This window comes from Cydia splendana, chromosome 14, assembly GCF_910591565.1.
Source record: "Cydia splendana chromosome 14, ilCydSple1.2, whole genome shotgun sequence".
NCBI lineage: Eukaryota > Metazoa > Arthropoda > Insecta > Lepidoptera > Tortricidae > Cydia > Cydia splendana.
Window position 1 is genome coordinate 7,769,464 of NC_085973.1, and position 25,810 is coordinate 7,795,273.

The following is a 25,810-nucleotide window of genomic DNA, read 5'->3' on the forward strand; positions in this document are numbered from 1 at the left end:
CTAATACTCGTAAAACCAATTAATATAATACCTGTACAGATATAATCTGACCTACATCAACGTTATACGTAACAAGTATTTATACGTTTTTTATTGATGTAACAGCGATCATGGAGAAAGAAATGCAATGAGTTTTAATTTTATTCAATAAGAGTTTCAGAAAGACTTAGGTTACTCTTTGGGCACCACGACTCACGACCCGACTACTGATGTCGTCAGAAAATTCCAAAATCGCGATATATCCACATGGGAACATTTCGGAAACTTCTCATACTTTTGTATGGCTATCGAAATTCTCCATTTCCAAAACGAAAGTTTCCATTGATTCCTGTAAAAGCTTCCTAAAACTTCCGAGGACTTTTACAACTTTTAGGAAACTTTCAGCAAACTACACAACTCTATTCACGACACCCACAAAGGTTAATGAGTTAGCGTTAAATTTATCCTTTAAAATGTACGCTCTATTTTTCATGATATTACCGATAGACACACAGGCCTATTCGGATTTCGAGATAATCACAATATCTTGAGACGATTTAGAGATCAACTAGATCTACATTAGATATCGACTAGATGTGACTTGGATATCTAAGTCATAACTTGTCGAAATAGTTCAAGAGGACCTCCAGAATCGCGGAAACGTCAAATTTGACATATCTATCTTACAAATATCTTTAAATTATCCGTATCGTAACTTGTTGAAGTCTAGTAGAAATCTAATTCATTTTCCGAATCGAGCCGACAGACAGGTCCAGATATATATACATAAGGTCAATCTAAATCTAGATTCTAGCATAACAGGGTACATTGTGGGCGTTGCTCATTATTTAGTCATTCAGCACTGTATCTGTACTTTATTAGTGTTAATATAAGTACCTATTTGAATTGGATCATGTTTTTAGGGTTCTGTTTTTTAAATATATATATTTTTATTATAATCAAAGGCCCGATTTTTCAGACGTTATTGTTACGTTTAGATAAATATGGGCATTATGCATGTGTATAAAAAGAATAAAGTTATAATTTAATGATACTGTTTGATACGGATAATCATTATTTGGGTTTGTCAAAAACAATATATTAGTAAAAACAGCATACTTACTAGGAAACAAATCAAATTATTATTATATTATTCATTTAATAAAGCCATTAACACATAGGTATAATGCAATTTCAAATCATCAATGTAAAAATCAGTGTCGTTTAGGTACCTAGGTACCTATTAAATACGACGAAGTGGAAATGAAACGAAACTGTGAAGCAGAGTACGATTCACTCTTGGCCGATTTATAATCAATAAGCTGTCTATTTTTAATATGCAATGCAGCGTCAAGTACATAAGATCGGTATTATATGGAGTGCTCTGCAGTATAGTTATTTACGATACAAGTGCGGAAAAGAGGATATTAGAAACGAGTGGCGATAAATTAAAACAGACCGAAGGGAGTGTTTTAAATCGACACGAGTTGCGAATCACCTAACCGCACGTGTATCGTACAACGTTTTACAATACATTATGGCCTTTTAAACTTTTGACATACGCACGAAAAGTGCTATTTCCCACACTAGTGAGGGAAAATAGGACCATATGTACTGTAAAATATATTTTTGTCGTATTAGCAGCGGGGAGACACTCCTGACTTCGGGCAATGTCGGCTCTGTTCGGCTCTGCATTGCTCCGAGCAATTATTAGGGTGGACACAACTTGACGGTCCCTTTGCGTGCACGGCCACAGATATGATAATGACATGAATTTTGACAACCCTAAATAGCCGAAAGGAATAGTGCCATAAATTAGAAAGGAACAGCATGATTCGACCCTGAATCGCTGTCTAACTTCGGTTTTGTAGGAAGTGTCCTTTCTGTACGGTATTACTATTACTTATTCTATGGTATTAGTTAGTCGTATAAATTTATTATAAACAGGATGGCCTTACGATGACAGTCCATAGCAAACAGTACACGAGCATACAACTGTTAATAAATTAAATACTAATTTATCTGTCTTTGTTTGATTTATGTATTTAAATAAAACGGATGACATTTACTTATACAATGACATAATTTTACAATGGAATACGGACCCTGAAAAAAAAACTTCTTTAGTATGGGTACGGCCAATTCTTCACGGACTGGCGCAACTTGCTATTTCGGGATTTTCCGGACACGATATCTTCATCCTGAAATTGCACACGAATTAATGTAAGTAACATTTTAAAAAACTATAACTAAAACTATTTACTCCGTCCAAACGCAAACTACGGGGTATACTTTTTAGGTTTAATTTTGATTCAAGACACATGATCCGCAGGACCCACCCTACACCGGTCAGTAAATGTTAATCCATCGCACCTTTTTCCTCTTAAAAACATTTTGTAACGAATAATTTAATTCACTATATTCAAAATGCCAATGTAAGTAGGTAGGTACATATTAATATTTTTACTGATAGAGCAACTAGCTCTGTATAAGAGAATACTACCTAAATTAGTTTTAGTCGTCAAGCACAATTAAAGCGAAACATTATTACATTACACATAAAGAGACCATTGCCAAGTTTATACCGGTATGGATACTAAAATGCATAGCCTTAATTTTTTGTACCCAAATATATTTAAGGCTAATACTTACATACGTCCACGCTTGAGAGATTAGAAAACTGCGAATAGGTGCAAACGTCTAAAAATGTAACGTGATACGTAGCACAGTTCCGCATAATGACTAAATGAATAAACTAAATATCATAAATATGTATAAACGTTTAAACTTTATTTCAATGGAGTAGGGTACAAAATGTTTACATGTTTATGACATCATTATTACGTCACCTTATTTGCAATTTTATTATTTTCATCATGATAAAATAATAAAGCGAGAGTTATAACACTTACTTATAGCATAATTATGTAGTGTATAACAAAATGACACTGTTAGCCTAGTTGAGTTGGTTGTAAGGCATTAATAACGTTAGCCGTAAACTGACATGCATTGATTTAGATTAGATTAGATTAGAACAGGACGTTTTTACAAGCTTTTATTTACTTTCACCTGACCGTTGTCTGTAATCAAATCTTGCAAGTTAAATTTGATCCACTTCCCGGTTTCCGATTGAGCTGAAAATTTGCATACATACGTAAGTCGGGTGACAATGCAATATTATGGTGTCATCGAGCTGATCTGATGATGGAGACCAGAGGTGGCCATAGGAACTATGTGATAAACCAACGAAACCTAATTGTGTTTGGGGTTTTTAGAATTGTCTCGATGAGCATTAGTTCCCTGTGGAAAGAAAAGTACAGTCAGCGATAAAAGCTTGTACCAAAAATGAAATTTTTGCCAAAAACTTATTTTTAGTAAATATTAAGAGCACCAGTCTTCCCGGTTGTGTCCATAAGGAGCTCGGGGTTAGCTTTATAAACCCAAGAGCGAAACCAATTTACATCTGACCTTCCAAGACAGAGGAAACCAGGCCTTATTAGAATACTCGTAAGTGGGATTTCTTCACGATATTTTTCTACACCGAAGAGCAATTGTAGGTACATGTATAAAGTAATATTTTGTAAGTAGGTATATTCGTTCTTAGGAACTTAATGCTACAAGTAGGAGACCGAACTCAATTTAGAAGCCTCACGCCTTGTCTACTGGCTATCGTTGCTTCTAGAAAAGCAGATAAGATTTTTAACATGTTTAGTAAAAAAAACTCGCGCCGCTCCACACATTTCTGACGCCCCGGTGCAGAAACGGTCATTCACTGTTATCCCATTAGAGTAATTTAATTGTTGTCACTTTCTGATTTGCTGCGATAAAAAATAAAGTCACGTGACATTTATAGGTAGGAATTAACTTATTGCATGATGAAGCCCACGCCTCACACAGCCAACAACAGTTTTAATAAGGTCTCTATAGCAACTGAGTTCGAGTCAAGTTGAATGAGAGAGTCGGATTCGGCGGTATCGTCTTGGGTCGTCCCATTAGTTTTTCGTCAAGTTCTTAAATTAGTCCTATTCTGCTTTCGTCACTCATTCTACATTCGTCACAATCGTCGGTGGCTTTCAATGTAGAATGAGTGACGAAAGCAGAATAGGACTAATTTAAGAACTTGACGAAAAACGAATGGGACGACCCAAGACGATACCGATTCGGCGTTCTCTACTGGATCAATCAGGCGTTCCTGGTCCAGCCGCAGCTCGTGCTGGGGTTCCTTGGGCGGCTCTATCGCATCGCGTCGGCGCAGTATACCGTTGTCTATCTACACAACGATGCGGTAGGATTTAGCGTGCGTCTAGTTCTTACCGTTACCGATTTAACATATAAGCGGGCGTTCCTGGTCCAGTCGCATAATGCTCGTGCTGCGGTTCCTAGGGAGGCTCAATTGCGTCAGCGCAGTAGACACACGTTGTGTAGGATTGGACACGACGATGCGGTAGGATTTAACGTGCGTATAGTTCTTACCAGTGCCGGATTAAGATATTTTGATGCCCTACGCATTTCTAGAGCATGGTGCCCCCTCTCCCTAGGGTCATCAAGATTACATTGATTTTTCTTGGTAAATTGGGTGACGTTGAGAGCGTTGAGAAGTGTATGTGAGATTGCAGAATAGAATTAGGAACAGTGTGATAAGGGAAAAGTGTGAACTGAATGTAGCTGTAGTGACAACAATTGAGAAAGGTATGATGAGATGGTTTGGACACGTGGAAACAGGGCCGGATTAACCCTAAGTCAAAGTAGGCAACTGCCTAGGGGCCCCGCCTCGGCTAGAGGGCCCCGGCGGCTCAACGCGCACCAAATAAAATTTTGTTTCATAGGGTCAAAATTCATGAGATTTTTTTTATTCCTATAAGAATGAGTATGTTTTGTTATTGTTTTTTTTCGATCCATTCTTTAAATTAATGAAATACTGTAATAACATGGAAGCAATACGTTACAATTTATGGGGCGTATTCTGCGTACCTGTTGTAAAGTTGTAATAATAGGGGTTTTCAGGGCAAAATGGTTCACTTTTTTCGAACAACCAACAACTTTTGGGTTATTTATTTCGACTCAGAATCACGAAGACTGTTGATTAAAACAAAGAAAAAGAAAGAAGACGAACGTGTCCCCAGTTTTTCTTAGGAATGCTCGACCTTCAGCTTCACTTTTTACCTCAATTTACCATTGGTTTGTGTTCCACATCTCCTCTACTTCAGCTTAGCCTTTGGCCTCGCTGCGCGAAGCTCGGCCTTCGGTCTCGCTCGGTGTCTGTGCTCAACTTTTTATCCTGAAATTCCTGAAGCATTATGTAGCACGGCTTTGACTTGGCATGAAAGCTCGCCTCACTGAGGCATTTAGGACTTTTAGGCCCAGATGAAGACGCCTTGAAGGCCTTTTAACACGCTTTCACAATTTGCGATATTGTTAACAGAAAATTTCGCGCTCACTGCGCTCGCCTTTATTTTTGGTTCTTTGCGATAGCATACGCAGTGCAAGTGTTATTTATACGTCTAATTTCATAGAAGTTTTGACGTTTAAAATAACACTTGCACTGCGAGTGCTATCAAAATTGTTGCAGGCTTATCTTGGTTAAACTCTAGTAATTTAAGTAATTTTAAGTATTTTAACATATATTATGAAAATTCTTTATTACTCCGTTGATTCTAATCATGTGGCTCGGCGTTTGGTCTTATGGTCGGACAATCGCGGTTCAGCCTCGGAAAATATTAACTATTGATTGAAAATCAACTTTGCGGCACTTGTTGAGCTTAGCCTTTAGCCTCGCTTAAAATTTGCCATTAGAGTTAGATAGGAAAGTGACGCTGAAGCTCACATTTATGGTATTCCACTGGGAATTGGCCTTAAGCCTTAAGCCTAAAGGCCCCACACTTGACGCGACGCCGAAAACCGATAGAATAAAGCTTTATGTCCACGCAATAAGAGCGAAAAAGACATCGTTCGATTTGGATCAGTTCGGTCGACGCCTGAAAATTGAAATTAAAAACGCAAATTCTAACGCATGCAAAATGTAATTTACAAACATTTTGCATGTTGGCTTTATGTCGACTGAGTACTGAAACTAAAACTGTATTAAGACCTAATTGTTACGTATTCTGGCAAATAAACATTTCTATTCTATTCTAAATGATTTTCCTGTACTGAATATGCCGTTTGCAGAATTGACTGTAGGAGGCCCCGAGCCTCGCACTGCCTAGGGGCCCCGACATGCTTAATCCGGCCCTGCGTGGAAATAATGAGTGAAAGAAGGCTAACAAAGAGTGTATAAGGGAGAAGTGGAAGTTGGAAGGGATAGACCTCGGCGGACTTTCTCTGATCAAATCGGGGAAATCCTGAAGAAAGGCCAGGTCAAGAGCACCCTAAACCGGCGAGCGTGTATGAGGAATGAAGGAAGCGAAAGAGGTATGTCAGGATCGTAGCAAGTGGAAATCCATGGTCTCTGCCTACCCCTCCGGGAAATAGGCGTGATATGTATGTATATAAATTGGGTAACGTTCATTGCCGCATTACTGAGACTTCTTACCGATTTAACATATAAGCGGGCGTTCCTGGTCCAGTCGCAATGCTCGTGCTGGGGTTCCTCGGGCGGCTCTATCGTGTCAGCGCAGTAGATACAGGTTGCGTATCTAATCTACACGACGGTACGGTAGGATTTAGCGTGCGTCTAGTTCTTACCGATTTAACATATAAGCGGGCGTTCCTGGTCCAGTCGCATGTGCTCGTGCTGGGGTTCCTCGGGCGGCTCTATCGCGTCGGCGCGATAGACGGCGTTTTCTATCCAGACGGCGATGCGGTCGGATATCGCTACCATAAAGCGAGCCAGACGGCCAGGGTGTGTTCGGGTGGGTTTGGGCTCACCTATATTAAGTATAAATTTTTAAAATTAGAGAATGCTTTATATATATTTAGGCTACATGTGCTACTAAACAAAGCTCACACTTTAATTTCCAAAAAATAAATTGTCATTCTCTGTAATGAACGCCTGAATAAAAGTGTGCCTCAAATGAATATTGGAGAGAGAACAAAAAGGGGTTGATTCATTCCCGCTCCCTACGTAGGTCACAAAAGGTGGTTTATCAAATATCAGGTCAGGACAGGACTGAAGAATGTTTGTAGGTTAGACTTTCTATTACGTTGTGGCATTACTGGCATTGGATGGGAACACAGTCACGTGCTTAAGATCAAAGTATTTTACGACATACGCTCATCCGCATCAGCCGCTCCGATGTGTGAGCGAGAAAGCTCTATCCGAAATAGCAATGTTCGATGCCATAAAGCTACGTATCTAACAATAAGTAATGAAATGGACATTTCTCCAATTTCATCCCTAAAACAACTAAAACTAACCCAATATGTCCGCCACTCTCTCCAGCACCACGTCAGCGATGCTTCGTAGCCTGTTGGACACGAGCATCTCTTTCTGACCCTTCGCGATGTAGTCGCAAATGCGATATGCCACCTGAGAACACACAAAGCTTTATTGCTATCAGATTGCTATAACATATGCGTAATGCAGAATACTCCCGGCGGTTCTGGTAAAAACGGGACCCCATTACTAAGACTCCGCTGTCCGTCCGTCTGACTGTCACCAGGCTGTAACTCATGAACCGTGATAGCTAGACAGTTGAAATTTTCACAGATGATGTATTTTTCTTGCCGCTAACAACAAAGACTAAAAACAAAATAAAATAAATACTAAGGGCTCCCTTACAACAAACGTGTTCTTTTTGCCGTTTTTTGCGTAATGGTACGGAACCCTTCGTGCGCGAGTCCGACTCGCACTTTGCCGGTTTTTTTCTTTCGCGGTGCAATGTAGCCTAGGTTCATGACGATATGTTTTTCCTTGTATTACGATAACTGTATATAGGTAACATATATAAGAAATTCGATGCGACTAATTGGTACTGATTTAATGTTCCACCTGTGCACTAAAATTGACGAGCCACTTCTGACGCTGCCGCAATTCTTTGGCCCTATCCGCCTGCTCCTTGCGACTGACGGTGCCGGCGCCCGGGATGTGGAACTTGCCCGTATGCTGGTTCAAGGCTTGGAAGTATTGCTCCGTTTGCCTGCCAAGGTAGAAAATTATAAAATCATTTAAGTAGCTTATTTTTGGGTACCTGTAAGTAGCTTGTATTATAATGTCTCTTCAAAATAACTCCGATCGCCCTGAACAACGAAGCCATCAAACGATTGACGGATTTTTTATTGATATTTACTACTTGTGAGTTTTTTCTGGTTCTGTTGCAATTTACGTGCCATATGAGTACTTACCTAAGTATTGTGACCTGATCGAATAATTTCTTCCTCATTTTTAAATAGGTGATGATTTTTGAAATTAGACGTCATTGGTGTACCTACATTTTTTCTAACGTATCGAAGGTTTTAGAGGATAGGAGAGCCTTTGAAAATGGCAATTACCTTGGTATATTGAGAATATTGACATACTTTTCATAGTTTTCTGATCTCTTTATTTGCATGGAAGTGTAACTTACTCTGGACTAAGGAAATAGTCCTCCTCCAGCGCGCTTTTGATCTTGTTCCGACGTTCGGGTGGCAGTATGGCGCACTTCTCATCCCAAAGACTCCGTAGCCGTCTCGTGTTGGGTCGCGCAAGCATTTCAACCCGCTCCATGTTGCGGCGTTGCCGATCCGTCTTTCTACCCGGGGAGACTCCTCGTCCAGAGGCTATACTGACACCGCCAGGGCAGCTCGCGGTGCATTCTGTAGGTACATTAACGTATATATCTATGGACTGGCCTTAAGCCCCCCATTCACACTCCTACCTTGTAGTCCGCCTCGTAGTCCGCCTCGTTGGGTAGGATTGTGTATGGCGGTTGCGGACTACGAGCCGAGCTAAACGGTAGGACGGCTCGTAGTCCGCAACCCATGGTACTAGTTTAGCGGTGTGACTCACGAATTCCATCCAATCGTGCAGTCTAACGCAACTAGTTGCGACCAATAGCGCGCGTGATGCGAACTCATCAACCAATCGCGCGCGTGATGCGAACTCATCAACCAATCGCGTTGTACCGGTGTCACACCGCTGTACTGGCCCCTGTCATGCCTCATTATTATTGCCCGTAAAGCCAGTCCCTAGATATCTATGTCAATGATTCTGTAAGGTGGTAGTAATCATTCCAATGTTGCACATTATACCTACTTTCTTAGGTGCCAAGCCCAGCAAAAGTGGTCTTATAGGTACTACAGATAGTGGAGAAGAAGATCCGGGATAGATAATACCACGCTCGGCGAAGGCCACCATTCTCCTTATACATACATGGAGGATATTTATAATGATTTGATGTGTAAAAGGATAAACTTGTTGGGTGTGTGGATCTCTTAATCGAAAAGCTTATTTATGACCCCACCACACACTGAAATTATAGAAAGCGTGTAGGTAAGCGTTTTGGTGAAATATTGTTATCTTATATGTGGGAAATAAATAGCTAAAATAAAATTAAATGAAATGAAAAGCTTGTCGGCATAGAGCGTAGATACCTAATGATTATTTGTCAAATCACATTGTGTAGTTTTTTAAACTAAGTATACCCTATAATGGACGTGGAACCGGTAATGGGACAAAAAAACACAAATCCTCTAAAATAAGTATCTAAAAGTAGTTTTATAAACACTGGCTATATTTTATCATGAATAAGAGTCCTAGAGCTGTTTCAGTTTGAATTTTTATTAAATTCGGTTATATTTCAAGAAATTGGCGTCAACCCAAAAGTTGTCGTGTCACTGAAAAAAACCGGGCAAGTGCGAGTCGGACTCGCGCACGAAGGGTTCCGTACCATAATGCAAAAAAAAAAAAACGAAAAAAAAGCAAAAAAAAAACGGTCACCCATCCAAGTACTGACCACTCCCGACGTTGCTTAACTTTGGTCAAAAATCACGTTTGTTGTATGGGAGCCCCATTTAAATCTTTATTTTATTGTGTTTTTAGTATTTGTTGTTATAGCGGCAACAGAAATACATCATCTGTGAAAATTTCAACTGTCTAGCTATCACGGTTCGTGAGATACAGCCTGGTGACAGACGGACGGACGGACGGACGGACGGACGGACGGACAGCGAAGTCTTAGTAATAGGGTCCCGTTTTACCCTTTGGGTACGGAACCCTAAAAAATACCACTAAGAATTCTTAACAACTTCGCTAAAAGAGGTGAGTTAATTTATTAAATTTTAATTAATTAATACTTGATGAAAACTAGAATGTGTTTTGTTATTTGCATTTACCATGAGATAAGGTATACAACACACTATGTTGTGACTCCACAGATGTAAAAAAAATAGTGGTATTTGGTCCAATCCCATTATAGGAGCTGTAAAACTGCATACCTCCTATGATGGGACAATTTACATAATGATGCTTGCCATGCCATAATTTCATGTTTTAACAATACAGAAGTAAAATGTAGTTACGAAATATGTCAACGGAGGTATGTATGCTCGGACTTCGGATAAATTAATATCGTTTTTCCAAACTTTTATTTAACTTGCCCTGTTAGTTAGTGTGGGTCAAATCTTGGTAGCTGAATTTGACCCACTTTCCGATTTCCGATTGAGTTGAAATTTTGTATACGTAATTAAGTATGCAAATCGGATGATAATGCAATATTATGATAACATGGACCTGATCTGATGATGGAGACAGGAGGTGGCCATGGGAACTCTGCGATAAACGCTAACTAATTGTGTTTGGGTAACATATTAGAATTGTCTCGATGGGTCAATGCAATAATAATTGGCTGTGGAAAGAAAAATACATTCAACGATAAAAGCTTATACCAAAAAAACATTTTTTTGCCATAACTTATTCCCTATTTCAATATTTTATACTGATAGAGCAATGTCCATTATAGGGGGCCCATTACTGGATCCACGTCCATTACCGGGGTTCCATTACTGGAGCTTCGGCGTCCATGACTGGAGAAAAAAAAACATAGTTTTAATTTGTTAAGTATGTGGAAACTTATTGCAGTATCTTTGATACAACACGCCTGAAACATGAAAGACGGATAAGATATTCATCTTTTAACACGCTAAGCGGTAGACCATTTACATGTATCAGGGAAATATCACAAATACTCCACATTTCCTCTTAAATGTCCCATGATTGGTGCTGTTACATTAATTGGTCACTGAAGATGCCGTGGATGGACTGAGGCAGAGACTGACGTGCAGAAAGAAGAGATGGAATCCGCGGAACACGATTCCTTGTTGACTACAGAATCCTAAAACGCAGGTATAATAACTTCGCTTCCCTCGGTTGTTAACTATCTTCCTACTCGTAACTTTTGAGACATTGTGATATTGTGACACGTAAATCTACCTGCATCCATATCACATTTGGAGGTCTGACATACTGATGATGTTTCTTTTTTCGATTTCTTCTCATGTTTATTAGGAGCCATTTTAACCATTTACAGATATATAAAAAACTTTAGAATTTAAAATTTAAAGATCCAAAACTAATAAGAACAAAAATTTTGACAAATTCTCAATGTTTGGTATTCCATGGGTATTCCTGATGGCTGCGGTTTTATTTTGTCAAACAAGAATCTGTCAAATGTCAAATATTTAATTTTAGTATAAGTACCTATATTGCCAAAAAGGTGTTAAATAAAGCATTTAAGCCCTATATGATGCGGGTTAGGCGAAGCGCATGGTGGGTGGCGTAATAGGGAATATTACGCAAAACTCTGCGTAGAGGGCGTTACTAACTCAATCACATGGCCTACCGTGAAACACGACAATCGAAAGTTCGGTTTCTGCCTCTCTATCACTCTTGCTTATTCGATCGATAGAGAGGCAGATAACGAAATTTCGATTTTCGCGTTTCGCGGTAGGCCACCTGTAAACAAACCGCCTTGATGAGGCCTTGATGCATCAATGTCACAGTCAAAGAGTATAATAATATATGTATAGTAAAAACTTGTCAAAAAACTGTTTAAGACGAAACAGGAGCTGAGTTTTAAATATTTTAGGTAAATATACCCGTCTCGCTAACGGAAGCGGCACATAAAAGTAGTGCGATAAGGACAAGGCGAAAAATCCTGCGTAAAAATCTCAAAAATCGAGGTTTCGTACTCCTCTGTTTCCTCCTCCAAAACTTAACCAATCGTAACCAAATTTGGAAATCTAAATGATCTAATGATGTCTGTGTCGGACCGTTTTGCTTTTTTGGCTAATTGATATCAGTTTTGAATGCCACGCCTCTCATTGTGGCATAGTCAATTAGGCCATTTTGGCCATTTTTGAAGGCCATTCTAGCGCCTTAAAAAACAAAAATATCAAAAAAGCAAAACGGTCCGACACAGATATTTACAATATTAATCTGTGTTGAAAAAATCATTGCTCTAGCTTCAAAAACCACGGAGGAAAACGATAGACCGGGAGATAGTGACACATTTTACTGGGTCATTTGTACCAGTATGGCGGTTCGTCAGGGGTCTAAGTACGTAAAGAACGAAATAAAAATGATGGTCATAGCGCTGGTACCGGCGGCCCAATCGCGTGGGCGTTAGTCGAACGTGTCGGATAAAATACGAGTGTCGAACGATTTGTTCCACAAAAATCCTCGTATTATTCGATAGTCCATAAAAAAGAAGTAGACGGTAGCGTAATGCCATACTTCTCCGGTGTGACTTACAGCCCGCCATACTGAGGCGAACACATTAATTAAAAAAAAACAATTCAATCATTTGTGCCAAGCTAATTTTTGCACAGGTGATCATCGTCGAGCAGCCATTCATGGACATCACCATGCCATACTTTTCGGATGGTTCCAAATGGCCGCCATACCGCCGCAAAGGAGTTAATTTTTTTTTTCCTATTGCTAAACGATTTGTACCATCTTGTAATTTTTTTTCAAGACTTTCTGTGTGATCATAAATGGAAATCTCATAATGCCATACCTGTAGGAGGTGGCAAATGTGTACAATATTTTTTTTTTATTTCAAGTATGGTGCCCCTTTTTCCCCCTATTAGAAGTATGGCAAATATAATAATGGTCACATTGCATCATATAATTTCCAAAAATCCAAATGCCATACTGGTACAAATCGTCAAAAAATTGTTTTTTGTTTTAAGTCTTGGCTTAAGTCTCACAGTCGTCCGCCCCGTAGTTATAATCTGAAATAAATTTCTTTAGGTACAATTGTATCCAAACAAACAGAATATGATGATGCCATGTTGTAAAAAATTATTTTACGTATACATAGTCGTATTTTTGAAACGTGTCGATTAAATAAGTTTTTCAAGTATGGCAGCACTTTATCCCCCTACTATAAGTATGGCAATTATAATAACGGTCACATTTTATCAAATACTTTCCAAAAATTTAAATGCAATACTGGTACAAATGGTTTAACAAAAAAAAAATATTAACTCCCTTGCGGCGGTATGGCGGCCATTTGGAACCGTCCGAAGAGTATGGCATGGTGATGTCCATGAATGGCTGCTCGACGATGATCACCTGTGCAAAAATTAGCTTGGCACAAATGGTTGAATTGTTTTTTTTTAATTTATGTGTTCGCCTCAGTATGGCGGGCTGTAAGTCACACCGGAGAAGTATGGCATTACGCTACCGCCTACTTCTTTTTTATGGACTATCGGAAAATACGAGGATTTTTGTGGAACAAATCGTTCGACACTCGTATTTTATTCGACACGTTCGACTAACGCCCACGCGATTGGGCCGCCGGTACCAGCGCTATGACCATCATTTTTCTTTCCTTCATTACATGCTTAGACCCCTGACGAACCGCCATACTGGTACAAATGACCCAGTAAAATGTGTCACTATCTCCCGGTCTACGAGGAGTACGTTTGTATGGAGAAATGACCACTCCCGTGGGCTCTTAAGGCGTAGTATGTATAAGTTACTCTATGGTTTACTAAACAAATTAGTGCTGCACTCTGGCGGCAGAACATTGCAGTAATACTCCCTTTGTACTCCCTATAGTAAAGAGATCATAGCGCATGCCGAGGTAGAAATCAGCATTAGCAGGGGATTGACGTCTTCCTTCAATTTACTTATATCAAAAAGAATAGATAGTTACATATGTCTTTGCTTATATTATTTAAAATGGGCCATCATTGTTGATATGTAGATAAATTGTAGGAAATGTGGAAGACTTCAATCCCTACCAAAGAATATACAATACTCTGATCCTCGCTAATGCCAATTTCTACCACGGCAAGCGCTATGATCGCTTTACTATTGCCCCACACTTCGCACATAGCCAGGGGTACGAAACTCCTGACTTCGGCCAAACTCGGCTCCGCTCGGCTCAGCATTGCTCCGAGCAATTATTAGGGCAATATTTATTGACACAACTTGACGTCCCTTTGCGTGCACGACCACGGATAAGATAATGGCTTGAACTTTGACAACCCTAAATAGCCGATAGGGATATTGCCATATATTAGAAAGGGACAGCATGATTCGACCCTGAACCGCTGTCAAACTTCGGTTTTGTAGGAAGTTTCCTTTCTGTACGGTAGTACTATTATTTATTATGTGACATAGCCAAACATAGCCTAGGTAGCATAACAGCCAAGTCAGAGCAGAGTCCGCTCAAGTACCTAACCGTTATAGTATTTTACACATACGTTTACACATAGCTCGGGTACGGCGGCAGTTGTCATCTCATATACCTAGATTTGCTTTTTAAGGTTATAAAATATAGGTAAGTAATTCAAACTGTCACAGGAAGTTTGCCAAACGCAATAGTAAAACGCAATCTAATGATAAAGTAGACGCAATAATATGCACACATTAACCCAACAAAAAATCTTGTTAGTGTGATATAGGTACACATACAGCGCCATCTAGTGCCAGCAGGTAACTAATCAAAAAAGGTAGGACGGGGTCATTTTCCCAAGGAAAATATACACGGAACAACGCCCTTTATCGCAGGTACCATATGTAAAATAAACAAAATCTGTATGAATCTGGAGGCCATTGTCCCGAAAATAATCATTAATAGCGCAAAAGTAAATATTGGATGAGGAATAGTAAAAAAAAAACGGGTTGCACTCCGGGAGTGCCGGCAGAAGTGAAAACTCAACGACATTGTAACTCAAAATATTAATAACAGCGCCATCTAGTGCAAAATGTCTGCAGCACTATGTATAATTGAGGTTAACGCCATCTAGCGTTATTTCGTCGCATTACTTGAAACCCCTAAGCACATCACTGTGAGTACTACAGTTATATTAATACCAGTTTGAGAGAAACTCACTAGATGGCATTTAAATCAAAAAAGAAAAACACAATGACATTGTCCGTCACACGTGACGTCACGCAAGCGCCCTGCGCCGCCTAAACGAAACACAGGCTCAGGCATACATTTTCGCCGCGCGGTAGAAAGAGAGGGTTATTACGCCTTACGTCTTACGCTGTCTCGAGTTTAACATTTTACCGCACCTCAAAAAGTGCACAGTGCCGCTAAAGAAGTTTTCACTTCAATAATAATATTGTAAAAGGTGTATAAATATAATATTGTATATTTCATTTAGCAACATTCGATTTTAGACACAGCCAACTAGTTAAGTTAGGTAGTCCCAAATTGACTTGTCCAGTGCTTCTAGGGTCTTCTTTATCGTAAGGTAAGTGCCAGCCAGCATCTGCCTTCTGTGCGAAGGGCGTAAATTTTATCGGTTCCTGAAAAATTATAAGATATAAGATTTATTTCATGAAAGACAATTATGTACCATCCGTCCATCACGCTCCGCGATTGTTGCGCCATTTAGGGTCCTAGCTAAATTGGTTGCTCAATACTTATGCTATAGAATTTCCAATTTAGCAGGAGCCCTAAATGGCATAACAATCCCGTGTGGTGACTGTACATACCTAGTATGTTTGCATTGATGTCATAAATATAGGAGTTTCAATACAAATGAAAATAAAAATAGTATATAATTATACTGTTAACAATACTAATGAAATAAAATTAAATATCCACTTATAACAATGCTCAAAATAGGGGGCTCAATGGGACGCAGCTATGTGATAGCACAAGATAGCAATAACTCTTTCTCCCTCTAACTTATAACAGCGTCTCGTAGATTGGCCAATGTTAGACCTATGTGTACCTGTACAGTGGGCTTATGACTGATATATAAGGATCATTACTTACTTACTGAGTGACATTGAGTTAAATAATTTTAATTACAATAACACGGTACAGTTTCGACAACTGAACTAGATAACGCTTTACAGCGCTTTTTTTGTGGTACTAATTGAATACTCATACATTCGTATGATAAACTAGAACATCTAGATATAATATAGTGAAATAGATATTAAGGCATTCATATAGCAATATATAGTTCAGTTGTCAAAACCAGTCCATGATGTACTTTTATACTATGCTTACAAAATTAATTTTATATTTATTTGAAAATTCAAATTCAATCATATTTGAAAAGTACCATTATTTGAGGTCTTCCCCGACTGGCAAACACCATCCACTGATGCTGCCACTGCCACCTTCGGAATATGTGTCTGAGGTTTTCGTGTTTCAAGTTGAACATATGTCCTCGGAGCAGGTCTTTGGAGACTATGTCAGTGTGTGGCCCACTTAGGATAGCAGCAGTGATGAAGTATGGGTCATCTTGTGATCTGAAGGAACAAATTTAATCTGTGAAAGGTGTCTTCGGGTAATTCCGAAAATCACCCATAATTCCATTATATCAGAGTCCATTTTCGGAAGTGATTTGAAACTACCAAATGTTAAGACCAAAATTATTTAGATGTATTTTTTCTATTTGCAGACAATCTTTCACAGAACAACCTATTAGCCCCAAACTAAGCAAAGCTTGTACAGTCGGTTCCCTAACATAAGTATCCACTTTTCTATACAATTACTATCCTCCTAAACCCAGACATACAAATGAAAACTCCAGAATTTGCCACTGAAATTTGAACCTTTAGTGCAGGGAATAGGGTTGATTTTGGTTTTGTTTGAAAATTGAATGAAACAAAACAAATGCGACTCTGTTCCAATTGAATATGATTTAAATTTCATCGAACTGAATAAGTACTTTAGGTAGGACCTTGGTCCTAATAGGTACTTGGGTACTTAAGTTGGGGAACCGACCACACTATGGATACAAATCTTTTATCATATACTGTTTCACATAGCTGGACATTAACTCGTTAATCCGTTAATCGTTAATTAACGAAGTTAACTTTTCGAGTAACGGATTAACTTTTAAGTTAACTTTAAAAACCTGTAACGGACTTGTTAACTTCCGTTAACTTTTCTTAAGTCCGTTAATCGTTAATACCTAAGTACCTACTCACACCAAGGCCGCGTGCTGCCTCAAATATAACACTAGTATACCTTCGAGTGCTGCTGTGAAACGCCTGTTTTCGGCGGGAAAAGATATTTTTTCTCCAAAACGGGCGTCGCTATCAGACGACAATTTTAATATGCTCATGTTCATGAAGGGGAACATGCACCTTATGGGCGATGCTAGCGAATGATATTTTTATTGGCTATGCTATTATTAATTAGTAATGATTACCATGTTAATTAGTAGATTAGTCTTTAGCAAAAATCAAAATTTATGATTATTTCTTCTAATTTTATTTCTTATTGCGTATATTTACGATTTCGATAACGATTAACGATTAACTTTAACTTCCGTTAAAACTTTGGTAAAGTAACGTTTTAACGTTTAACGAAGTTAACTTTTAATTTAACGGATTAACGATTAACGAAGTTAACTTTTTGATTAACGGTGCCCAGCTCTGCTGTTTCATGACTGTCTATGACCCTTTTCAGAAATTATATACTTACAAATTATCCGTAAAGAAGTGACTAGTATTATTTTTCAAGTACTCTAAAGGTTGCTTAGGCCATTTCAGCATATGCTTTCTTCCTAATAAAAGTATTTTCTTATTTTGCCTTTTAAAATGATCAACAACTGCTTTCAAAAATGTAACCCTTTGTCTGTTATCAGGTGACCCAACAGCTAAAGCTATATTTAATCCATCCAGGACTATATCATAAGGGGCAGTTTTTTCAACAAAACTTAAAAATCTCTGCAGTTCATCTGGAGATGTTTTTAGGAACAAATCTGATCCAACTATCAGCTTTTCCTTAACATTCTTTTGGAGTACTTGAAACTCATCTGATGTTAGTTTTAAACATTTTAATGTCTCATTGCAGCACTCACACAGGCCACTGAAAAAAGGAAACAAATGAAATATATAAAAATTACAATAAGTTTTCTCATGAAAACAATGTTAAGCAAAGATTTATGTAGGTGGATCTAACCTGTGTCGGCTTATAGTTGAAAACTGGGCATTCCAGCCCAATGAAGTATATGTTTCTGCTAATTTCTTAGATGTAGCAGCGTCCAATGTTAAACAATTTTTAGCTATATGTACACAAATTTCATCCAAATACTTAACAATTGTACTATTTGTTTTATACTTTCTTATTATGTAATTAATCCATTGCTCATATACAACATAAAGCAGTGGTCTCTTATCATTTAAACTTCTTTGTATTAGGGCCAATGCTTCAGACTTCTTGTTAATTCTGAATAGCGTAGCCACCAGAGTACTATATGCAGAATGACTGGGGACCCCGCTGTAATGAATTTCGTCCAATACTCTAAAGGCTTTTTTTGTTTCATCAATAACACACAAAGCATGTAACAGTTTCTCACTCGTGGTGTAATCTAAAATTTTGTATTTATCATACAGTGTCTTATAAGTATCTAATATAAATTCTGTCTCTGCATCAGACAGTTTTCTTGTTTTTCCAATTTCATAATACAGACTTAATAAGCCATTAGTTGAACCTAGAGTAAGTGCGTCTTCATTTTGTAAATAATTAGAAAAAGATTGGGCTGTATCAAGTATTTTATTGTGCACCATTAATTTTAACATAATAGCATCCACATTTTTATGATTTAAATTTCCTGATGACTTCAATAAAGACTGTTTTATTTCTGACCAGTTTTGATTGTGGTTCTGTATAGCTTGTTTCAAATTTTCAAAATAGTCTGCTTCAGGGACTTGATCCTGCAAAAAGCTTGCTTTATTTGCGAATTGTCTGCCATAAGGAATATCTGTAATACCAATTTACATTAGACAAGGTAAAGAAGAATTAGATAAAGAAGGTAAATGGATTTACTAAGTTGAAATACTTACAGGCTTTATGAGTCAAAATAGACCGCCGAAAAAACGTAGACATCATGCAAAGATAAATGGTGAGGTAATTATACGTATTATTTAATGCAGTAATAATAAAATTATGCTTAATTGGTTTGGCTATTTATCAAACCATTTTAGTTCAAAACACCCCTAAGTATTCCTGACTAGGTCCACTACACATGTTTATGACATTGACATTTTAGTAATTTTAGATGACATGTTGAACGAATCAATGAAGTCTTAAGGCCGTAACACACTATCGCACCGCACCAAGGTCATTGTGCGACGCACCGATAAGTAAGAGCGAGAAAGAGATATCGCTTTCTCGCTCTTACTTATCGGTGCGTCGCACAATGACCTTGGTGCGGTGCGATGTCTGCTATCAGTATTAAATCATACGACAAAATTTCTGTAAAACAAATTTGTCGTGTGCAAGTAACTAAACGCAAACCAAACGTATCTCTTTCCCGCTCTCACTTATGGGGGCGGCGCACCAAGGGCGCTGTGCAGTGCGGTAGTCTGTTACGGCTTTTATAATATTCCCAACAGACGGGCGTACCGGACCATTACCATGGTCTGGTCATTTTATCTCTTTCGCGCTTTCACTCATAAAAAGAGTAGAAATTAAAAAAAGGCAACACTGTAGCGTCGTCCCGTTTTCTTAAGGCCGTAAGTGCCGTAACACACTATCGCACCGCACCAAGGTCATTGTGCGACGCACCCATAAGTAAGAGCGAGAAAGCGATATCTCCTTCTCGCTCTTACGTATCGGTGCGTCTGTTACCACTATTATTTAGAATAGAATAGAATAGAAATACATTTATTTATGACAAACAAACACAGATGACAAAAACATGTTGACAAATATACAATTATATGTATTGGTTTCATGAATCTAGTATTAAACTGGATTGGGCATGAGTGGTGGGGATAACTGACAGAACGGGATAGTCTTACGTATCTTTCAGTAGGAGTAGCAGAGAAAGCGCTATTATTGTTTGTCCTTATCACAGTCTCACATATTTTTTGTTCCCCACCTTTTTTTTAGTATGGATAATGGTGGGCAACAAATAAATTCGACCAATCACAGTGTCGCATTTGCGTATGTTTTGTCCCTCACGGAGGCACGCGTATACCACTTCTATACGATCCTACCTTCTATGATTGGTTTGAAAAAGACGACACTACAGTGTTGCCACTTTTTAATTTCTACTCTTTTTTGCCAAGCTTGTAGCTGCGTCCCTCGGAGTAATTAACAATGGAGCCGCCATTAACAGGCGTTCCCCTCTGTCGAAAATAGGCGGCCAATGGTCAACCACATGTCAACCATATGGACTGACGTTTATCTGACATGACGTACCTATACATTTGATGTGCCCCTCCCCAAAAAATCGGCAGACTATTTTGTACCGAAAATTTTAGACATGGCGTCTCCGTTGGTCATATCCTCTAAGAGGCCCCGTTCGCACGGCAGCTTTTTCAACGCGCGTTAAAAAAGCGTTTGAATGACACCAATGGATAACCATGTATGTATTCACACGAAGGCGGTTTTTAAGCGCGGCGCTTTTTTATCGAGCACTGTTCGATTTTCGGCGTTGAGCGTTGGCGTCAAATTGAATAGAGCATACGGAACTCCGTGTATCTGTTCTCACAAGCGTTAAAAAAGCGCCGGCGCTGCTGTCAGTTGGCTGTCAAGTGTCAATTTTTGGTGTCAATCGTCAAGATTATTATTAGTTTCACCTTAAAAATGTCAACTTATGCTTACAAATTCCTGAAATATTCAAGCTATATTCAAATAATACGTCGTAATAGCAAATAAAGTATGGCTTTGCTGAGATGCGTACGTGGCATTACGACTCACAAGTGATTTTTAAGCGTTCATATGAACACAAATATTGGAAACGGTAAAAAAGCGCCAACGTCGGGTTTTAACGCAACGCTTTTTAAGCTGTCGTGCGAATGGGGCCTAACGGACATACAGCGAACCACCGGTTTCAGAGGGGCTACCGCAAAAACCGAAATTCACAAATTGCGGGGATCTTTCTCTTTTACTATAATGAAGGCGTAATTAGAGTGACAGAGAAAAATGCCCGCAATTTGCGAACTTCGATTTTCGCGGTTATAGTAGGTACGCCCGTCTGTTATGGCTTTTAAAGTAAAATGATCTAGTCTATGGTCATCCTTCTGTCCTGTCATTGCTGTCAATGTCATATTAGGGAGAGCGTCGTGTGTTGAAACGGCACATCTATTTATTTTAATGTGTTAATTTATATATTATTGATAACGAGTTAAAGCAGTGCAAAATCTTAAGTTGGTGTTATATTAGATTGTACCATCGTCATGGAGGGAAAGGCTACTAAAATGCCCAAAGTGGCAAAGGTAAATAACAGCAAACCAGAGCGTATATATAATATTCTATTTACCATTTTATGACTATTTCCCTATTTTACAGGTTAAAAACAAAGCGCCAGCAGAGATTCAAATCACTGCAGAGCAACTTCTCCGCGAAGCAAAGGAAAGAGATTTGGAAATATTGCCACCTCCACCTAAACAGAAAATCTCTGATCCAGAGGAGTTGAGGGATTATCAGCACCGTAAAAGAAAGGCATTTGAAGACAATATAAGGAAGAATAGACTTGTAAGTTCAATTGCCTTAAACTTGTAGATCCTAAATAAATCATACCTACTTAGAACATCAACACTATTATTTTCTTTTTAGGTTATAGGAAACTGGCTCAAATATGCTCAATGGGAGGAATCACAAAAACAAGTGCAAAGGGCTCGCTCCATATACGAACGAGCCCTGGATGTGGATCACAGAAATGTTACCCTATGGTATGTATAACTTCTTTCCTTAGTAAGAGACCTAAATTAGGTGATATTAATTAAATATTATGTCTCCCTAATATTGGCTACATATTTTTCAGTTTTTGTTGTAGCCAATATTTTGGAGACAACTAACATTAGCATTATTACCTTATATTCCGATGACAATGATGATGATGATTATCCTTCCGGCTGATTTCAACCATGGCAACCACTTCAACTCCTAGTTAATAAAGCTGTTTCTGTATATTTCAGGTTGAAGTACACAGAAATGGAAATGAGAAACAGACAAGTGAATCATGCTCGTAACTTGTGGGATAGAGCAGTCACCATACTACCCAGGGTCTCCCAGTTTTGGTACAAATACACTTACATGGAGGAGATGCTGGAAAATGTGGCAGGAGCCCGGCAAGTATGTAATACATAAACAAAGTCATAAAAATGCAAATTTTTTATGTAAATGGTTGGCTTGAAATAATGACTTTGTAATCCTTTTTCTAGGTATTTGAAAGGTGGATGGAATGGCAACCAGATGAACAAGCTTGGCAAACCTACATCAACTTTGAACTAAGGTACAAAGAACTTGAAAGAGCTAGACAAATATATGAAAGATTTGTCATGGTACATCCTGATGTAAAAAACTGGATTAAGTATGCTAAATTTGAAGAAAACCATGGCTTTATCAATGGCTCTAGAAAAGTGTTTGAAAGAGCTGTTGAATTCTTTGGTGATGAAGATTTGGATGAGAGGTTATTCATAGCATTTGCAAAGTTTGAGGAGAATCAGAAAGAACATGACAGAGCCAGGGTAATTTACAAATATGCTCTGGATCACATCCCAAAAGATAGAAACAAGGAATTATACAAAGCATATACCATACATGAGAAAAAATATGGAGACAGATCTGGCATTGAAGATGTCATAGTAAACAAGAGAAAGTATATGTATGAACAAGAAGTTATTGAAAATCCTACTAATTATGATGCTTGGTTTGATTACATTAGACTTGTTGAAAATGAAGGAAATGTTGATGACATAAGAGACACATATGAAAGAGCTATAGCTAATGTACCTCCCTCCAAGGACAAACAATTTTGGAGACGCTACATTTACCTTTGGATAAATTATGCCTTGTATGAAGAATTAGAGGCAGAAGATGTTGAACGCACCAGGCAGGTCTATAGAACTTGCTTGGAGTTGATACCTCATAAAATATTCACATTTTCCAAAATTTGGCTTATGTATGCTCAGTTTGAGGTGAGATGTAAAGACTTGAAACAAGCAAGGAAGACATTAGGTATGGCTTTAGGAATGTGCCCAAGGGATAAGTTGTACAGGGGTTACATTGATTTAGAGATACAGCTGAGAGAGTTTGACAGATGTAGGATATTGTATCAGAAATTCTTAGAATATGGCCCTGAAAACTGTATTACTTGGATAAAGTTTGGAGAATTGGAAACACTTTTGGGAGACATAGACAGAGCTAGGGCTATTTATGAAATTGCAGTCGGGCAGCAAAGACTAGATATGCCTGAATTGCTTTGGAAGAGTTTTATTGACTTTGAAGTTGCCCAAGGAGAGACTGAAAGAGCTAGACAACTGTATGAGAGATTGCTGGAAAGAACAGTACATGTTAAAGTGTGGCTTTCTTATGCTAAGTTTGAGCTGAATGCAGAAAACGCTGATAACATCAATGTGGAATTAGCCAGGCGTGTGTATGAGCGAGCCAATGACAGCCTACGAAGTCTTGGAGAAAAGGAAGCAAGAGTTCTCCTCCTAGAAGCTTGGAAAGACTTTGAGACAGAGATTGGTGAAGATACTAAACTAGAAAAGGTGTTGGCTAAAATGCCCAGGAGAGTTAAGAAGAGGCAGAAGATTGTAAGTGATGATGGCGTAGAGGAGGGGTGGGAAGAAGTGTTTGATTACATATTCCCTGAAGATGAAATGGTTAGGCCCAATCTTAAGCTCCTTGCTGCTGCTAAACAATGGCGTAAACAAAAGGAAGTGCCAGAAACTCCTGCTGCTCCTGAGACACAGGAGACTCTGGAGCAACCAGAAAAAGAACATGACCAGCCACAAGCTAATGTTGACAATGATTCTGATGACAGCAGCAGCAGTGATAGTGATTCCTAATCATGATTGCGATAAATATTATAAGCTTAATAACAAAAATAAAAATTGACAATTTTATTGGTATATTTTGATCATTCAATCAATCCACATCTTCAGGTCTAACAGGATGTGCTAAAGGTATAACAGAAGTCTTATTCACATCTCTCGAACAGGCTTTTCTCATGTCTGGAACAAAAATAAAAATATTTGAATAAAAATATGTATTAATTGTAATTAACTTACAACACAATCTATTATTTTTATTTATTTTAGTAACTTACCATAGGCATCTTCATCAGGGTCCCCAGAATAATATTCTAATACAGTTCTATATACAATGTAGCCCAAATTCTTATACATGTTGATGGCTACTTTGTTGCTCACTCTCACAAATAAGTCCACAAAATATGCCTTTTTTCTGAAAGAAATATTAAAAGTACAAAATGACTAAGGCTGGTTTTCCACCTGACCAATGTGTATTGCTTCTCACTCTCTCACAAAATGTGACATGCAAATACACATTGGACAAAGAAATCGGACTGGCACAAAAGTGGAATACCACACTAAGGAATGTACTCACATAAATTGAATATAAAGCAACTTCTTAAAGCAGACATGTGTGATAATATTTATAATTAAACATTAACATAATCATTATTCATAGAGTTAAAGAAACTATGTATGAGTACATATTCCTTTATTACTACAAGATTATGACTTAACCTTTTGTATGTGTGTGGTGGTCTAAAATTGTTAGTTCACACTTCGGTTGTGCCATATAGAGCAAAAAATATGTTTAAAAAAATGCAAAGAGATGACTGAAAAATTCAGTCAGGATCCTTATCAAACACCAACAAATAGTTAAGCAAAGGAACCTGGGAAGGTGCTTTAAAAACTTACTTTTCTGACACATCCTCTAAAATACTCATCAAAGTAGCTGCTAGCCCAAGCCTTCTGTAATCAGGGCTGACAGTCAATGCAGTAACATGTCCATGCCAGTTCTCACCAAGGCCCTCTGCTTTCCCCATAACTGCAATAGCACAAAATGACTTTAAAAATGCTAGCTTTCCTATCAGTAACATGCGAAATATAAGCCAAACAAATGCGCCTCAACGCATCAATCTGTTAGTATACAGAGTGGCTGCTGCAGTGACAACAAAGATTAATAATATATTTATTTTTACTAAAATACCTACTGTATCCCATTATTTCCCCACTGGGTGATTCTGCGACTTGGAAATACTCTGGCCAATGAGCCAAGTATTGAGTATAAAATGATAAACCATAGGTTTCGGTCAAAGGGTCCAAGTTCCTGTGAATTCATTTTTTATGAATTAAAGTTGGTGTATTCAGTCAACATTAAATACAAATTTATTAATGAACTTACACATTATTAAATTTCAACATATCTTCACATGTAAAAGGTCTGATAGTAGTCATGATGAAAATAACTAATAATAAATATAACCTAATACTGCGTTTTTTTATAGATCGGTCCAGTTGTTTTTTTTTTTATATTTGGATTTTTGATAGGTTTTCAAAAGACAAAAACCATACAAAAACAGATAATGTTATGTTCCTACAAAATATACAGCCAAACAACAGTGTACCAACTTAATGATAAGTGTATTTTTGAGATAAATTGTATTTCAAATGAAATGTGATTATTTAAGTTTTCTTTTAAAGGATTTAAAAAGG

General features: G+C 38.1%; 4 protein-coding genes across 4 annotated transcripts; 1 reads left to right on the plus strand and 3 right to left on the minus strand.

The window, feature by feature from the left end:
- Window positions 1-1,996: 1,996 nt before the first annotated feature.
- On the minus strand, window positions 1,997-11,531 carry LOC134796878 (uncharacterized). The gene is made up of 6 exons (XM_063769081.1): window positions 11,327-11,531; window positions 8,484-8,712; window positions 7,910-8,057; window positions 7,336-7,447; window positions 6,664-6,846; window positions 1,997-2,180 (listed from the first exon to the last, which is right to left on the minus strand). The coding sequence occupies exons 1-5, from the start codon at window positions 11,415-11,417 to the stop codon at window positions 6,668-6,670; spliced, it is 759 nt and encodes a 252-aa protein (XP_063625151.1). The 5' UTR covers window positions 11,418-11,531; the 3' UTR covers window positions 1,997-2,180; window positions 6,664-6,667.
- A 3,954-nt stretch (window positions 11,532-15,485) lies between these two features.
- On the minus strand, window positions 15,486-19,340 carry LOC134797157 (mitochondrial ribonuclease P catalytic subunit). The gene is made up of 5 exons (XM_063769406.1): window positions 19,172-19,340; window positions 18,288-19,089; window positions 17,808-18,194; window positions 16,435-16,624; window positions 15,486-15,664 (listed from the first exon to the last, which is right to left on the minus strand). The coding sequence occupies exons 1-5, from the start codon at window positions 19,215-19,217 to the stop codon at window positions 15,512-15,514; spliced, it is 1,578 nt and encodes a 525-aa protein (XP_063625476.1). The 5' UTR covers window positions 19,218-19,340; the 3' UTR covers window positions 15,486-15,511.
- A 2,055-nt stretch (window positions 19,341-21,395) lies between these two features.
- On the plus strand, window positions 21,396-24,133 carry LOC134797160 (protein crooked neck). Its single transcript, XM_063769414.1, has 5 exons — window positions 21,396-21,553; window positions 21,627-21,812; window positions 21,894-22,009; window positions 22,256-22,412; window positions 22,502-24,133. The coding sequence occupies exons 1-5, from the start codon at window positions 21,515-21,517 to the stop codon at window positions 24,131-24,133; spliced, it is 2,130 nt and encodes a 709-aa protein (XP_063625484.1). The 5' UTR covers window positions 21,396-21,514.
- A 36-nt stretch (window positions 24,134-24,169) lies between these two features.
- On the minus strand, window positions 24,170-25,644 carry LOC134797161 (N-alpha-acetyltransferase 20). The gene is made up of 5 exons (XM_063769415.1): window positions 25,500-25,644; window positions 25,309-25,424; window positions 25,013-25,142; window positions 24,394-24,530; window positions 24,170-24,298 (listed from the first exon to the last, which is right to left on the minus strand). Exons 1-5 carry the CDS (start codon window positions 25,550-25,552, stop codon window positions 24,213-24,215), a joined length of 522 nt encoding a protein of 173 aa, XP_063625485.1. The 5' UTR covers window positions 25,553-25,644; the 3' UTR covers window positions 24,170-24,212.
- Window positions 25,645-25,810: the final 166 nt, after the last annotated feature.